Source organism: Semicossyphus pulcher, unplaced genomic scaffold (genome assembly GCF_022749685.1).
Source record: "Semicossyphus pulcher isolate SPU_LCO1_2020_fin unplaced genomic scaffold, fSemPul1.0.p SCAF_18, whole genome shotgun sequence".
NCBI lineage: Eukaryota > Metazoa > Chordata > Actinopteri > Labriformes > Labridae > Semicossyphus > Semicossyphus pulcher.
In genome coordinates, this window is record NW_027211691.1 from 24,840,785 (window position 1) to 24,857,209 (window position 16,425).

The 16,425-nt window shown below is 44.0% G+C and overlaps 1 protein-coding gene across 4 annotated transcripts in view; it reads left to right on the forward strand.

Annotated features, from left to right (window-relative positions):
• Positions 1–16,425, forward strand: part of tnikb (TRAF2 and NCK interacting kinase b) — a 61,796-nt gene that overhangs the window by 41,143 nt on the left and 4,228 nt on the right. For all 4 annotated transcript variants that reach the window (XM_069666873.1, XM_069666874.1, XM_069666871.1 and 1 more), the window contains 10 exons: positions 3,754–3,935; positions 4,160–4,274; positions 7,454–7,562; positions 7,974–8,150; positions 8,239–8,382; positions 9,075–9,209; positions 9,430–9,530; positions 9,783–9,932; positions 11,767–11,926; positions 15,097–15,236. In XM_069666873.1, the coding sequence (XP_069522974.1) occupies positions 3,754–3,935; positions 4,160–4,274; positions 7,454–7,562; positions 7,974–8,150; positions 8,239–8,382; positions 9,075–9,209; positions 9,430–9,530; positions 9,783–9,932; positions 11,767–11,926; positions 15,097–15,236 (1,413 nt within the window). The remainder of the gene's footprint in view (positions 1–3,753; positions 3,936–4,159; positions 4,275–7,453; positions 7,563–7,973; positions 8,151–8,238; positions 8,383–9,074; positions 9,210–9,429; positions 9,531–9,782; positions 9,933–11,766; positions 11,927–15,096; positions 15,237–16,425) is intronic.

The window sequence follows — 16,425 nt, forward strand, 5'->3', positions numbered from 1 at the left end:
CACACACACACACACACACACACACACACACACACACAGTACACTTTCTTTCTTTTCATGGCGAGTCCATTTAATTACAATTAAACCTGCACTTTACTTCACTTTGGAGGGAGTTATCTTTATTTTCAGCTGCTCATAAAGTATTTAGAAGAGCTCCACCTTTACCTGCTGCAGAATCAAAGTGATGAAAACAATAATGCATGAATCATTAGAGTCTAATTTTAATATATTATTCTAATATATTTTATTCTCTCGTTGTCTTCTCTGCAAAATGAGCTTTTTTGCCTTTAAATGTGTTTTTCTGCTTCTACATTTGCTCTTGTAAAAACGTTCATGCGACAGAGTTTCCACACCTGTATTTCTACTTCTCTCACCTCTGAAGCAAAGAGGAAACATAAACACACACACTCTGACAGAGCGACTCTTCTCTCTGAACTAACCACGCTGCTGTTCATTCACTCTCTTCCTCTCTCTCCTCTCATCCTCTCCTCCATCCCTCTCTCATTCTCTTCCTTCAGAGCTATAAGAAAGCTGTAGACGAGGTTAGTGACGTCTCTCCTCCTTCACCCCCTCTCTTCTGTCTCACCCCCTCTCTCCCACAAAGTCTTATTGTTGAGCTTCTTCATGTACTTTAAACAACGGCCACTGAAACTGAGCGGATCAGGATCGAACTTTATACTGAAATTACTGCAACACAGAAAATATGCACACACGATGCACCTTTAGATACTGAGACTGACATCACCTTTCAAATGTTAGCTTCATGTGGAAGCTAACAGGCTGTAGCAGCTAGCTCCACACTACCTGTCCACAGCTATAACGTACCTGCAGCCTGCCTACAGCGATGTTTCATTGCAGACGTCTAAATCAGGCGTTAGAGTCTGTTTTAAGATCCAGGCTTGATTTTTGTTCTTCAATTTCAGGTATATATTTTATTTTGAAAGGGCACTGTCGCTGCATCCTGAGCTTAGCACCACCAAAGATGATTGTGATTGGTTTAGATATATAGAAACCACAAAGAGGGCTCTCTTTGCCGTGATGGGTTCAGACAGACATCTCTCCAGCGCTAATCTCTAAGTGTTCTGGTAGTATTGCCCATCACGTGTCAGCAGGCTGTGGCGTGTGCAGGAAAACAGTCCGTGTGGAGAACAAAAGCAGGCGGAACGTAATCCGCTGTAAAGACATCATCTGCATGCTAACGGCTAACAATCTGTTCTAGATCAAAATTCCAACTTGAGACAAATTTGTTTGATGCTGTGTCAGGAAAGCCCATCAGCGTTCAGATGTCCCGACTTCCTTGAATGCATCGTAAATGATGGCTCCGCCCCCCGTCTCATGTTAAAGTAGTGTTCTTCTCCTCTTGAGGACAGACCTGACAAAGCTTCATGTTGTTCCTAATCTGCATCATGATGTTGTTCTTTCAGCAAACTGAAGAGCCGTTAATTAAAGTCGATCACAAGAAAATCTGTTTCTGTTTGGGCTTCATCCCGCTGCCAGAGTGCAGCCTCTGTGTAACTTCCTGTTTACAGTGAGACTGAGACTCAGCACAGACAGATGAACGGGCGCTCCTCTGGGAGATGGGACGAACCGAGAGATGACAGCGTTTATTTAGCAGACACATCTGGAGGGAGAATTTACCTTTGACCTGAACACACGGTCGCTGCTCGCGCTGCTGACTGGACTGTAAACATGCAGCGCACGGAGGAGGACGTCTGGGCTGGAAGTCGTTTATTGCTAAACACTGATTCCCCACATGATCACTGCTGCTCCCAGAGGATACATCGTCGTCAGATTATAGCTGATGGGTTCTGAGATTCTGAGACTCTTTCTGCCCAAAACCCTTCAAATAGTTGGTAAATGTTGTGAAATAGTTGCATTTTTATTAGGTTGAGGCACCAACATTTCTTGGTTAGGTTTAGGAAAACATCATGGCATTGGTGTTACAAAGCCCGGTCTAGGTGAACGTCCAGTGTTGTTAAAGGGTCACCGGTGCCTTGACAAAGTGTTTGACAAGCCTAACCCGGTGAGCCTGTTGAAGCAGTTATTAATGGGTTATCAGTATCTGTAGGAATCATGTCTTCTTCTCATCTCACTTACTTCCTGTTATCACTTCAGACATCTCTGCTCTCATGTTTCATCTCCACAGTCACACACTCTCTCTCTCTCTCTCTCTCGCTCTCTCTCTTCCCCCCACTGTATCTCTTCTCTCTCTCTCATCAGGAGGATTTGGTAAGACAACCTCCCTCCCCATTCCTCCCACCACCACCTTTACCTCAACCACTTCCTGTTTTCAAGCCTCTCACATGCACAGCCCTTTTTGCTGCAACAAGTGAGATGTCGCAGAGGCTGAATTTAACGTGAACTTTAACCCTTGGCCCTCCTGCACTGAGGCATGACAACACTCTTGACCCTCCCTCTTCTCCTTGCACTGCCCTGCTGCTCGCTGCCCTCCCCACAGTCAAAACCTCAGGATTGTGGCTGTGAACAAATCTTACTAACAACTTGCATCGAGCCACAAATTACTTTTTGTCTTTTGTTTGATTTTTAACCTTTACACTGGCATCCAGTTGGTTATTTTAGGAAGTGCAGCTGCAAGTTAATGAATCACTTAAAGAGTGTTTCCAGTATTTTTAAACTTGGGACCTATTTTGTGGTCAAAATTATGAATAGTTACAAACAGTTTTGGAATGGCTCGAGTCGTTTGCTTCAGCTAGCAGCTGTGAAACAGGCTGTAATGGCTGCAACGTTAATCCATGAGAACAAAATGCTCTAAAAGTTCTTGTTGTTTCCACTGACAGGCTCAGATTGTTATTCTAAGTGTGTGACAACTTTACAGAAAGGATCCCTACAGAGATAGACCTTTTTGTTACAGAGGAAGATGACGTAACATCGCTCTCTGCAAACACACCAGACTCCATTGACAAAAACAGTGATTTTACGTCAAAGAACACAGAGCCTGCTGGTCTATTTCTGCCTTGTTATATCAGTATTTTTTTTTGTTATTGTGTGAGTGCAAAAATACTCTGTTGGATCTCACCTAACCATTTAATACACCAAAGTCCCACAATAACAAAAACAAACTTACCAATAGAGGCAGCGGTAGACCAGCAACTACTGTGTTCAGCAAGGTAAAATTGCTGTTTTTGTGAATGGAGTCTGGTGTGTTTGCAGAGAGCGATGTAACGTCTGTGTGTGGTTAAAACAATCATCTTCCTCTGTAACAAAAAGGTCTATCTCTGTAGGGATCCTTTCTGTCATGTTGTCACACACTTAGAAGAACAATCTGAGCCTGTCAGTGGAAACAACAAGAACTTTTAGTGGACGTATTTTGATCAGGTGCATTTGCCCCAAAGCATTACATTGCAGCCATTACAGCCTGTTTCACAGCTGCCAGCTGAAGAAATGTTAATCAGTCATTTAGACCCCAAAATTTGTGCCCAGTTTAAAAACACCAGAATTAAACTCTTAAACCAACTGGCAAAATTTAAAAGTCAGAAAGAATGATTTAAAACGTCTGCATTTCTTTGAACATAGAGTCTAATGACACCTATAAAGTCAGAATAATCACACTTGTATTAATTGCATGAATGCAACCAGCACAAACATTTAACACCATGCTACGAGTATTCAGTAGAGATCACCTTTGCAGACAGTGAAAATCCTGCACACCAGGCCTTCAGACGAAGCTTCTCTCCATAGATTAAAACCTCAGTGTTGGTTTGTGACCCTCTCGGTTGTTCTCCTGTCCTCCAGGACCTGACCGCTCTGGCCAAAGAGCTGAGAGAGCTGCGACAGGGGGAGGAAACCAGCCGCCCGCCGGTCAAAGTGACAGACTACTCGTCGTCCAGTGAGGACTCTCACAGCAGCGAGGATGAGGAGGGAGAGGGCGGGACAAATGACGGGACAGTGGCTGTCAGCGATATACCGCGCATTATGTGAGTGTTCCTGTTTCCTGGTTCAACATGTTTTTCCACTGAAAGGAAGGAGTCAAAGATATGATACACTGGCTCCCCACACCAACATGCTTTCAGAACCTCTACATTCACAAGATTTAATACCTGCATCAATAGAGTTTCACACATTGAGCGTTAGGTCAGAGGAAAATGGCCGCCTTGTGATTATGAAGAGAATAATGAGAGAGCTGACTCGTCTCTTTCAGGCCAGCAGCAAGTCAAGGCACCAACGAGTCCTTTGGCATGATGGGAGGTCACAACGACGGCCACGACGACTCGTATGGAAACAGCTCCCAGGACGGCACCCTGATGATGCGTGAGGTGAGCCATCTCTCAGTCCTGACCTTTGACCTGTCGCTGCAGCCTCGCTGACCCAGCAGAAAGTGACACTCTGTGCTCAGCAGCTCATTCACCAGCTCTGCATGCCTGGCTGTTTCCTGTTTTTGTTCTGTTGTGTGTGTGTGTGTGTGTGTGTGTGTGTGTGAGTGTGACAGACACACAGCGGTGTGTGGAGGTGTGGGGAGCTCGCTCATCTTGTGTGTGTTCAGGTTTGACATCGTCAGCGACAGGGCTTCAGTAGAACATGAAATGTTTTACTTAAATGCACTTTTATTATTTATTATTGCTATTATGATAATTATTAGTCCTTTTTGAACATATTTGGGGTCTAAATTATTAATACCAAGTATCTGGGATTGGATCGCTCATTGGCAGCTGATCTCATGGGCTTGGTTATTAAAGAGGGGGTATTCTGCTGCTTCACATTTTAAGACATATATAATGTTACAGTGTTGATGTTCAGACTAAACGTGGGTGAAGTTTCAGATCTGTAGGTAAAAGTATGTTGGAGTAATCCCCAGGCTGCTCAGCTCAGTCTGCTGGCTGCTGTGAACGCCAGGTTTCACACTGTTTTCTACAGGCTGCACTTTGTGACGCCACAAAGTGCAGCCTCAGCAGGCTTCGGAGAGCCGGCCAATCAGCAGAAAGCGGGCTTGTGGGGGCGGGGTTTCTTAAAGGGACAGCGCTGACTGAGTCGTTTCAGGCAGAGGCTGTATGAGGGCCTGCACAGAGCACCAGGGTGAGAACCATGAGGAGTTTTTTTAACTGTAAATTATGCTAAGCTGCTCCACAGGTATGAATGAAATATGAAGCTTGAAATGAGCATAATACCCCCCCTTGATTATTTCCTTTATTTATTAGTCTGCTGATTATTTTATTTAGTTATTTATAATTGTTTAGTCAGTTTCCCAAATCAAGGTTTAAATCTGTTCAAATGTTTTATTTTGTTTGTCAAGTAATCAAAACTCAATAGATATTAAGGTTACTGTAAATATATTAAAAGAATAAAAGACCCACAAATTATCCACATTTTAGAAGCTGCAGGCAGATACATTTCTAAATGTTTGCATGACAAAGTAATTAAAGTGATCCGTGAACTGTCTGAACGCTTCTTCTGTGCATTCAGGTGCTAAATATTTGTATTCTGATTTATGTTGCATCTTGTTTTTACCAGAGTCAAAGTGCTCTGTTTAGTGTCTAGTGGTCTAACTTTGGATAAGCAGCTTATCGAACCAAACAGGAAACATGTGCGAGTGGAAAAAAATAACATTTTGTTTTTTTGTGGAAAGAAAATGGTCCAAAAAAAGTCTCGACTTCATGCAGCTTTAATCCCAAAGATAAAAGCATCAGTGTTGTCAGGAAGTCCTTCGATCGTAGCAGCCTGTTGGTGTGTGTGCTGTATGTTGCGTGTGGAAAATATATATAAGTATTTTCCTCCTCTGGGTTCAGTGCCCCCCCCCCCACCCCCCACCCCCACCCCTCCTCTGAAAATCAACACAGAAACAAACACACCTGCGCACAGCAGGGTTCGGCTTCCTCCCTCCTTCACCTGACCTGTCAATCACAGCCTCGCTGTACAGTAGCCCGCCCCTCTCTCTCTTTTTCCAGAAACATAGAGAACGGAGGCGGAGCTCTGCAGCCAGCAACGGTTTCCCCGGCAACGCCAATCTCCCCGATTTGGTGCAGCAAAGCACCTCCCCTCTGGTCTCCCCTGGTGACGCCTCTGGGGCCCAAGTAGGTGGAGCTGCCCCCGACTGTCAGCCCCCCAAAAACCCCCCCACACCTGATCCTGACAGACCAGCACCGTATCCCCTGTTCACCCTGTCACACCCCGTCACACCCCACCTGCCCACCGACCTGCCACAAAATACCTGTTTGGTCCTTTTCAGGGCGGGAAATTAGGAACAGCCACCAAACAAGCACCAGAAAGAAAAGTAAAGCAGCATTTTTTCTTCACCGTAAGGAAACTTTAAAATTAAATCCTCTTTTCAACCAAAAGACTGTAAAAGAAGTGGATGTAGCCACCATGACGTCAACTACTGGTTTGTGGTCTACCGTTTTGAAGCCTCCATCTTGTTTTTCTGGATGAGAGGGTGGAGCTGGAGAGGAGCAAGGATGAAGCTGATTTTGGCTAGCGAAAAACACAAAATGCACGTCGCAAAAAGTGGAACAGCTGACTCCTTAGAGTGTCTTTTAATACAGCCATGCAGTGAACAAGACTTATTTTAGATTCCAGGGCAGTAACTTGTCAATCACAGGTAGCCCCGCCCTAAACCCTCCCCTGCTTTATGGTCTCTGTGACTTTAAACGGGAGCATCATTGACTAAATGCTGTGTTGAAGAAGATTTGAAACTAAAGATTGAGACCACAAAAACATCTGCTTGTAATGTTGCTGCTCTGCTCAGCTTCGTCTCTAACCTCTCACAGAGCAACAACATTTATGGATTTTGAGATTCAAAGCATGAAAATCAAAAAGGACAACATGTGGCGTCTTTAATTTCCTGCCCTGCTGTGTTTGGATCTGTCCTGCTCTGGCTCCGGTGTTTTCCCCACAGATGGAGCAAACTGGATTTCTTCCTGCCCTGCTCCACCCGTTTGATCGCCCCTCTTTCCCCCCCCTCTCTCTCTAAGTTTTCCAGCCTGTGATCCAGAAAGTCCACCCTGAGCAGATAATACAGGTAGCTGACAAAATAAAGGAAACACTGAGAGTAAAAGGTGTCAGGTCATATCAGGGCGGTCCCCTGAAAGATGGTGATGGAAATCATCGGTTGAGAAGACAGCGAGTCATCTTAGTGAATTATTCAGTGGGATCCCTGCACTTCAGTTTTTAGCTACAGGAGCGACAGCAACCTGGCTGTTAACTTTGCAAAATGAGTCTAAAATGAGGCTTCAGTATTCATCATTCACAAGCCGAACTCCCAAACAAACAGGCTTTCTCAAGACAGGTTTTCATTATTGTACTAACAGAAAGAAACAAGCCCCGGCGTCAGAGTAGAAGTAGAAGAAAGAACTAAAGATGAGTTTGTGGCTCACCGTGACTAAAAAGGCTCCACTGATCTCACTGTGTTTCCTTTATTTTCACGGTTACCTGTTCTCCCAAATCTAACAAACCATCAGACAGACATGAGACTGACTGTTTGCTGTGTTTCTGTGATCTGCAGTACGGGATGGGGAGCAGCGGAGGCTCCAAGGCTTCCTTCACGCCGTTCGTTGATCCGAGGGTCTACGGGACCTCCCCGACGGACGACGATGATAACATCTCTGCCTCAGGTACATTTCCTCTCCAGGTGTTGTTGGGTCACAAGATGGATCTTATTCCCATTTCCCACCTAAATCTAGTGCGTTGACGCAGGTTTTTCAGACCCGGGAAGACCCGCCCATAAATGCTGATTGTCCCTTTTCCCATTGCCAGTGAAGTATCCTCTTGTCGGTCTCTTTTCTGCTGCGTCATTCTGACATCACAATGAATGAATGCCGATTGGAGCCTTTCCCGCTAAACAAAAAAGCCGGGTGTTAGTGAGTTTTTGGATGAGTGGGAAAAGGGCTTTAGAATCTTAAGAAAATTGTTCTGTTATAGAGACAATCATGATGTGACGTCACGATGACTCTGCTTCCAGGTAAAATCACCTCCCAGATAGTGCGCTGTACTTCATGTTGAGTTGTTTGTATGTTTTGCTGCAGCCCTGTTTGCCGATGAGCTTCTGAAGCACGAGCAGGAGCAGGCGAGGCTCAACGAGGCGAGGAAGATCTCTGTCGTCAACGTGAACCCGACCAACATCAGACCGCACAGCGACACGCCCGAGATCCGCAAATACAAGAAACGCTTCAACTCCGAGATCCTCTGTGCAGCTCTCTGGGGTGAGACAGTCAACAACACACCTTCACAGTAATGATGCTAATCAAGTTTGATAACACAGGATGTAAACATGAGACATCGTTTGTGCAGGAGTGAATCTGCTGGTGGGGACGGAGAACGGCCTGATGCTGCTGGATCGAAGCGGTCAGGGCAAAGTTTACAACCTGATCAATCGACGGCGCTTCCAACAGATGGACGTCCTGGAGGGGCTGAACGTCCTGGTCACCATCTCAGGTTGGTATGCTTCTTCAATATCTAGCAGAACAACATCAAACAGAATCTGATCTTCGTAACTTAAGAGTGACTTCAGAGGAAAATGGCTTCTGTTTGAATCTGGTCAATTTCCCCATTTTAACATGATTATTGCGTCTCACTTCTAAGACAGCAGGCTGTACGTACAGCCCTTGTGTGACGCTAACTAAAAACACCTCTTTTTTCTCCTCTAGCATTCATGCAGTCCTGAGTTTCCCTCCTCTCTCTGTAGTTGCTCTCATTACAGCCCTTCTTGTTGTTTTGTTCTCGGTGTTTCCTGTTTCCCTTGGTTACATTTGTCTCTTTAATTTTAATGTGCAACCCACCGCTTTGGAACAGAAATAGAAAACAAAACAAGACGTTGAACATGACGAAGTCGTTTCTATTTTTTTACTTTGTGTATTGCTGCCTGGAGAAAACAAAGCACTAACTGATCAGATCTGAATGTCTAGGACGCTGGTGTTGACGACATAGAGATACAGCCCTTTGCACTGATGTAATTATAAGTCCCGTTTGTTCACTTGTTTTATTAAAAATGACACTTTTAGGGACCACCACAACGGTTACTTTTATTGTTATACCTTACACTAATTTTGCTGATAATACTTGCAATAATAAGGCACATTAAAACGAGTGTAGTCAACGTCTTAAATGTATATATGTCCTTTAACCAGGCAAGAAGAACAAGCTGCGTGTTTACTACCTGTCCTGGCTGAGGAACAGGATATTACACAACGACCCTGAGGTGGAGAAGAAGCAGGGCTGGATCACTGTTGGGGAGCTGGAGGGCTGCGTGCACTATAAAGTCGGTAAGAAAACTGGTTTATGTGGTTTATGAGGACATGAACTTGTTTTACCTACAAAATGGGGACCCAGATCCAAAATGGGACGAAATTTGGCCAACAAAACGTTAACATTAAGACCTTTTTGGGGGGCGGATGTTATTTGGAACGGGCGTTAAGCTTTAATTTCCTCTCTAATATTGTTTTAAGTCTTTTGATTTATTGCTGCTCTGTTTTCCTCCTGCAGTGAAGTACGAGAGGATTAAATTTTTGGTGATTGCTCTGAAGAACTCCGTGGAGATCTACGCCTGGGCGCCTAAACCTTACCACAAGTTTATGGCCTTCAAGGTGAGATGAGTCAGGATGTGCTCAAGGTGTAAGAGTTGATTACTTTTCCCTTTGATACCTTAAATCTTCGTACTGCTTATGAAACGTCAGTTTAACGCTGAGGCCTAAAATGACCAACCAAAGCAAACCAGAGCATCAGCTGGAAGATCTCTATAGAGCTGTTACACCGTGTTCTAACAGCACATTAGTTTGCTTTGCTGATTGTAGCTCAGGTGTTTAATGAACCCCCCTCTCTTTCTCTGTACCTGTCAGTCGTTCACGGACCTGCAGCACCGCCCCCAGCTGGTGGACCTGACTGTGGAGGAAGGGCAGAGGTTAAAGGTCATCTACGGCTCCAGCGTCGGCTTCCATGTCATCGATGTGGACTCCGGGAACCCCTACGACATCTACATCCCCTCACATGTTAGTCTGTGTGTGTGTGTGTGTGTGTGTGTGTGTGCGTGCGTACGTGTGTGTGTGTGTGTGTGTGTGTGAGTGTAAATGAACACATTATTGTTTAAACATTAATTGTTTTGTTTAAAGTGATTTGGTTTTGTTATTTAATGAATGAAAGGGTGAGAGAAACTGAGAGTGAATGAGCAAGTGAGCGATTAAAAACATGAAGTAATGAATGTGTGAGTATTAGTAATTAATGAATGTTAGTTATTTATGAATGAGTGAGAAAATTGGTAAATTACCAAGACCACAAAGAATGAGTGAGTGAGTGAGTGAGTGAGTGAGTGAGTGATATAAGTGTGTAAGCAAATGGATGAATGAATGATTGATTGATGTGTCAAGAAGCAAGTAAGTGAATGATTGAGTGAAGAAATGGTGACTTTTATTGCCTATAGAAATGAGTGACTGACCGGCTCTCTGGATAAATGAATGAATCAGTGATTAAATGATTGATTGAATGAATGAATGAATGAATGATGATGTAAAGAAATGAGGTGATAAATGAGCGAATGATTAAATAAATATAGAAGTTATAGGTTTTGAGTGACTGTTTGAATGGGTGAGTAAATGAATACATGAATGAGTGAAACAAAACACCAAAAGATACATGTATGAATGGATGAGCGAGTGAGTGATTGGTGAAGTAATGGCTGTGTGGATGAATAAACAAATGAGTGCTGAAGTAAGGAAATCATGGAGTTTATGAAGGAGTGAAAAAGTTTGAGTGACTGAATGAATAAATCAGTTAATGAGTAACTGGGTCGGTTATTAAATTAGTGAACGGATGAGGGAGTGATGGCGTAAAGGTGGTGAATTTATGAGTGACTGAATGAGTGATGAAGCTAAGAATGATGGATGATAAATGAGTGAGTTTGTGAGTGAGTGAATAAATCAGTTTATGAGTAGGCGAGTAGGTGGGTTAACTATTAGATTAGTGAGAGGATGAGAGAGTGATTGAATGAATGAAAGAAGAGCTCCGTTAATGAGTAAACTAATGAATGAACAAATAGTACTTTAACTTGTATAAATGAATGAGTGACTGGCTCACTTACCTGATGAGTGAATGAAGAGATGACATACTGTAGATGAGTAAATGAACAGTACAGGTGTGTGTGTGTGTATGTGTTTGTGAGTGAATGAGTGAATGGTTGTGTAAGTAAGTATGTAAAAGAACCACACACTGATTTTGAGTGACTGAATGTAGGAATTGGCAGTTAATGAACACATGAATGACTGATAAGTGAAACAGGGAAAAGTGAGTGAGTGAGTGAGTGAGTGAGTGAGTGAGTGAGTAAGTGAGTGAAAGTCGGTCAAACAAAAAATGAGGGAGTAGGTAGGCCCATGAACTTATTTATGAATGGATGAGATTGTATGAATGAATGAATGATGGAAAAAAAGATTACATTTTTGGCGGTTTGAATAAATGACTGAATGAGTTAATAATAATAATAGCTGATAAATAATAGCTACATATGAACGAGTGAATGAATGAGTGTTGGAGTGGGTGATATGGCGTCCTCCTCTAACCCTGGTCTGGTTACAGTAAGAGGTGGCTGCTGGAGGGAGGCGGTAACCACAGCAACCGCCTCACATTGCTCTCAGCAGCCATGAATCACGCTGTGCTCATGTCTGCTTCGTGGTGATTGCGTGGCTGAGGAGCGGGAGACTCTATTGTTGCAGCAGTTTCTCCTCTCTCAGGGTGGGGAAGGGGGAGTTAAGGGGTTGTCCAGACCCCCCTGTAGGCTCACGTCAGCTCCTAATCCCCTGCCCCCCACCCCCCTCCCGTGTGTCGCCCCGGCAGATTCAGGGTCAGGTGACCCCGCACGCCATCGTGGTTCTACCCAAGACGGACGGCATGGAGATGCTGCTGTGCTACGAGGACGAAGGCGTCTACGTCAACACCTACGGACGCATCACCAAAGACGTGGTGCTGCAGTGGGGCGAGATGCCCACCTCCGTCGGTACGTCAACCAATCAGCTCGCTTCTATCCTGACCCCTGACCTCTGACCTCTATAAGCGGTTTCAGCAGATCATCTTTCACCCTCACACCTCCTCCGTTCAAAGCAACACTCCTCCTCTCTCCTCCTGCCTTTTGCTTTCAGTTACACCTTTAGACACGAAGCCCAGACTGTAGTCTCACCTGTTTCATTATCTGCTTAAAGAAATGCAGCAAAGGTTTTTGGGTAAAGTGATGAGAACGCACAAAGGGGCCCAAAATCCTCCATGTGAAGCTGACGGTATTGTTCCTCCATGCTAGCATCTATACAAACACTATGTTGAGTAATATCACTTGATAAGAACCTGCTTGGAGCTCTTGCTGCAAAACAATTTCTGTATGTTGAAGTTTATAAACTGGGATATCTAAACATTTCTTATTGAGCCTACTTTAATCTGAAGAATCACAACTAAGACCGTTAACTTGCATTCTCTCTAATGGCCAGCAGGAGGCGACTTCAGAGGTTCCAAAAAAAGTATTTTCTCTTGATTTGTTACCTCAGTAAACACTTTACTATTGAATTTATGGTCTCATTTGTAAGTCTTCCTTAATACATTTTGAATTTGTGAATTATTTATAATTATTTAGAGTAAAATAGATGAAGCAGGGGATGTTTTAGGGTGTGGCTACCTTTTCAGAATCGCTAGCACAGCAGCAAAAAACGTCTTGTTCTGTGTTAAGTTGTAAAAAAGTTGTCTTCATTTTTTCCCCATAAGTACGTTTAGTTCAAAGTCTGCTGTCCGCTGAACAAATAAACATCTGAATTACTATCACAGTTACCATGAATTACAGAAGCAGCAAACTAGCCAAGCTAGCGATAGCGTTAGCTGATACTTAAGCATTTGCTAACTCTACGCTCCTATGTAGCTCCACCCTCTTGTCAAATATGGCCACTTTTGGCTCCAACAAAACAAGATGGCGACAGATGAAATACTTCAGTAAAAGATGGAATAAAAAAACACTAAAAAGGTGACTCTCAGTCGCAGTGATGAACAGCTATGACTGAAAAACGTGTAACGCTAGCATCCTTCATCATCGTTCAGTTAGCATGAGACACTGTAGTGTAGTGATGTTTCTGTGACACATGGAGGGTTTTGGTGTCAATGTTCACCGAACAGAAGAGTTGATTTAAAGATTGAAAACCCAAAAACTGGAGTGTATCTCTTTAAAGCCAAGTGTTGAACATCCATCTTTTGCATGAGTTGAAAACAACACGTCCCACAGAGCATTACCTCTACCGTCAACCACCACAGTCCTCACACAGACACACACAACATCTCTTACTTTGGTCACGCTCCTTTTTTAAAAACATGACATATATATCTTTGCATTTTATTGGATCAATGCATCGGGGGAAATGCTTGTGTGTTGTTCGTCCGTTGTGTTGTGTCTTCTTGTTCTGTCCGACTGTCTGTGAAATGTTTCAAGAAAGAACTTCATTCTGACTTTCATCCTTGATTGCATGAGCATTAAAGAGATATTTGTGAGATACAGCAGACTAAAACTGAGATCAATGTTTAGCCCTGAGATGATAGCATAGCGCAGTGCATCTAAACTAATCTATTATTTATAATCACACTCAGTCGAACCACACGAAGAGGAAACTTGAGCACATCAAGGATGGATCTTGGATCTTATGATCCGAGTCGATCAAAGCGTCTGTGTTTTTCCATTCGGCCCTCACTCTCTGATTCTCAGATGTCGGTGTACGATATCCTGATTGATTAAACATGTATGTTTACTGACTGACGGCGTCTGAGTCCTGGAGCGCTGCTGGTTACTGTATGTGTTCTGTGTGTGGACATCATCTCCTGTTAACATGTTTGTGTGTGTTTTACTGTCAGACCAGAGTTTCTCACAGCCAAGCCCGGCCTCAGCCCCCCTCCCCCGAACCAAACACAAAACCTGCATCGTCGTAGCGCTTTGTTCGCACACGCGCTGCTCGATATCCTTCCTCAGCAAAAAGTACACAGCTATGTCTCAGGGGAAAAATACACAAATGACCTTCCTCTGGCTTTTACTTCTCTGACTCAGAAATTTCATCTTGCTAACCTAATTGGCTCCACATTTTCCTTTGACGACAATCCTAAGGCCGGGCTCAGACTACAAGAGGCCACCTTACGACCCATTCGCCCCTCACTACAATCAAAGGAGTTCTGGGCCCTGATGTTTGGCCGAGCTTATCTGGAAATGTCAGCGCTAAATAGATCCACACTTAACCCTCCTGAATGGCTCATAAACTCATCCAACCCGCCCGGATGATATCAAATATGTGTGATGTTTAGGATTTAAAATCTAGATGATTACATCTGTACTTACAGAGCAGTCCCACAACAGCCAATGAGAGAGAGAGGGAGACGGCCCCGCTGGCGGTGTTTTCAAGCAACATTATAGGCTAACTAAGCTAGCGCTCTTATTTTGACAGAAGACAAACAGATACAACCTCACCTCCAGTTCTTAATGAAGAGCAGACAACCTGTTCTGATGGCGTCTCCATAAACATTTCTGACAAACTATCTGCGAGCCGTCGGAGATGTTTAAGAGTGGTGCTGTAAAGCTTTCACCACATAAGCTTGGCCGACACTGGTCCCAACAAAAGGCCCAAACAGAAGCTCCCCTGATATTCTGGAGGCACGAATTCAGGTATAAATTGACCTGAAACACCTGAGTCTAAGCCCAGCCTCGGACATGTTCCTGGTCTTAACTTCATCAGAAAGCAGCCTCACTGTTTTGTCACTGATGCTATTCCGAAGCTGTCCAATGTGTGCAACTTTGTCTAATGCAGCAAAGCTCAGACCACCAGAACAAATAAATGCTGCCTTTAAAAATGATTAAAATCAAACTGATCAACATCAAAGGAAACCCTCCAATCCTGCTTTATCTGTCCCTTCCCAACGCTGAGCTTCCTCTCACGTGACGAGCTCAGAAGTTCGTGATCGTTGGAATCCGTCAGAAACTGCTGCAATAATCTCCTCCCGTAGGTGAGGCGGAGGAGGCCTCCGTGTGTGACTGGCTTGGGTGTGAGACTGGTGCTGAGTATTCTCCTGTCCCATTCCCTGTCTGTGTGTGTGTGTGTGTTTTCCTATGTGTGGGTGATTGTGTGTGTGTGTGTATACCCTGTCCTGTCCCTGCAGCCTACATCCACTCCAACCAGATCATGGGCTGGGGAGAGAAGGCCATTGAGATCCGCTCCGTGGAGACGGGACACCTCGACGGAGTTTTCATGCACAAGCGAGCTCAGCGACTGAAGTTCCTGTCGGAGAGGAACGACAAGGTGAGTCTGGCAACACCTGGACTTTTGCATCACTCAAAATGAGGCACATACCTGAGAGATTTTCCTCCAATTGGAAACAGAGATTTTTTCCATCATACTTGTTTAAATTCTTCTCTTCTGTAACCAAGTACCAAAATGTTTACAGTTTTGTACAGATGATCAAATGAGATGCTTTCTGGGGCATTTCGAGGTGAAAGTACAGAAATGATCCCTTCACATATCGACCGTTTTGAAAGCAGAAACAGTCTTTACATTCCTCTCTTTGAAGCCACCAGACTCCTCTGACAAAAACAGTCATTTTACCCACATAACATGGAGGAGATTGTGCCCCACTGCCTTGATTGGGTAGTTTTTTGCGTTATTGTGTGTACCACAAATGTTGAGCTCAATGTGAACTTACTGTACAAAGACACAAAGTTAGACCTAACGCAAACTAATTCACTAGGACGCCCGCCTCCGATGTCATGTCTGTCAGGTTTGAAAAGTAGACTGCAGACCTGAAGATGTTTCAGACGATCCACCGGTATATTCTCGTCGTGTTTCAGATTCTGTCCCGCTCTGAGCCGTTGCCTGCAGAGAAACAGTAGTATTTCACTCCAGCGTCTCTCGCTGGGCCGTTCCTTTCAGAGGGAGGGGCGCAATGCACGCTGGGTGTTGTAGGAATGTAGAATGGGTGAAACCACAAAGTGTTTATACAACTTTCTCCACAGCTATGGCACCAATTTCAAATGTCATTGCATCTATTGATACAGAGAACACCAGCTGTGACTGACAGGAGCTTTTTCCAGGAGAGAGCTGCTCCTTTAAAGTCGAGGTGAAATGAAACACGTCATTTGAATCCTGTTAGATCACATCTCCGGCAACATTGTGCATCTATTTGACAAAATAGGCCAAAAAAATACAGAAAATCCATTTCTTCGTATTCTTAGATCAAAATTTCATCATTTTTTCTTCCTGTAAAAAAAAATATCCCGTGTGCTGACGTAAGCTAGGACCAACCAATTTCAACCAATCAATCTGCAACATTTAGCCGCAGAGCACCAAGAACGCTCGGTCAGTTAGCTAGCTACTGCGCTGTGGAGAACGTCTGTATACGCCCACTTCTCAACGATCAAATCAAATCCCTCTAATGATATGTCCCGCCTGCACTTCCTGTTTCACTCAGAAATACGTCACGATACGGAAGCAA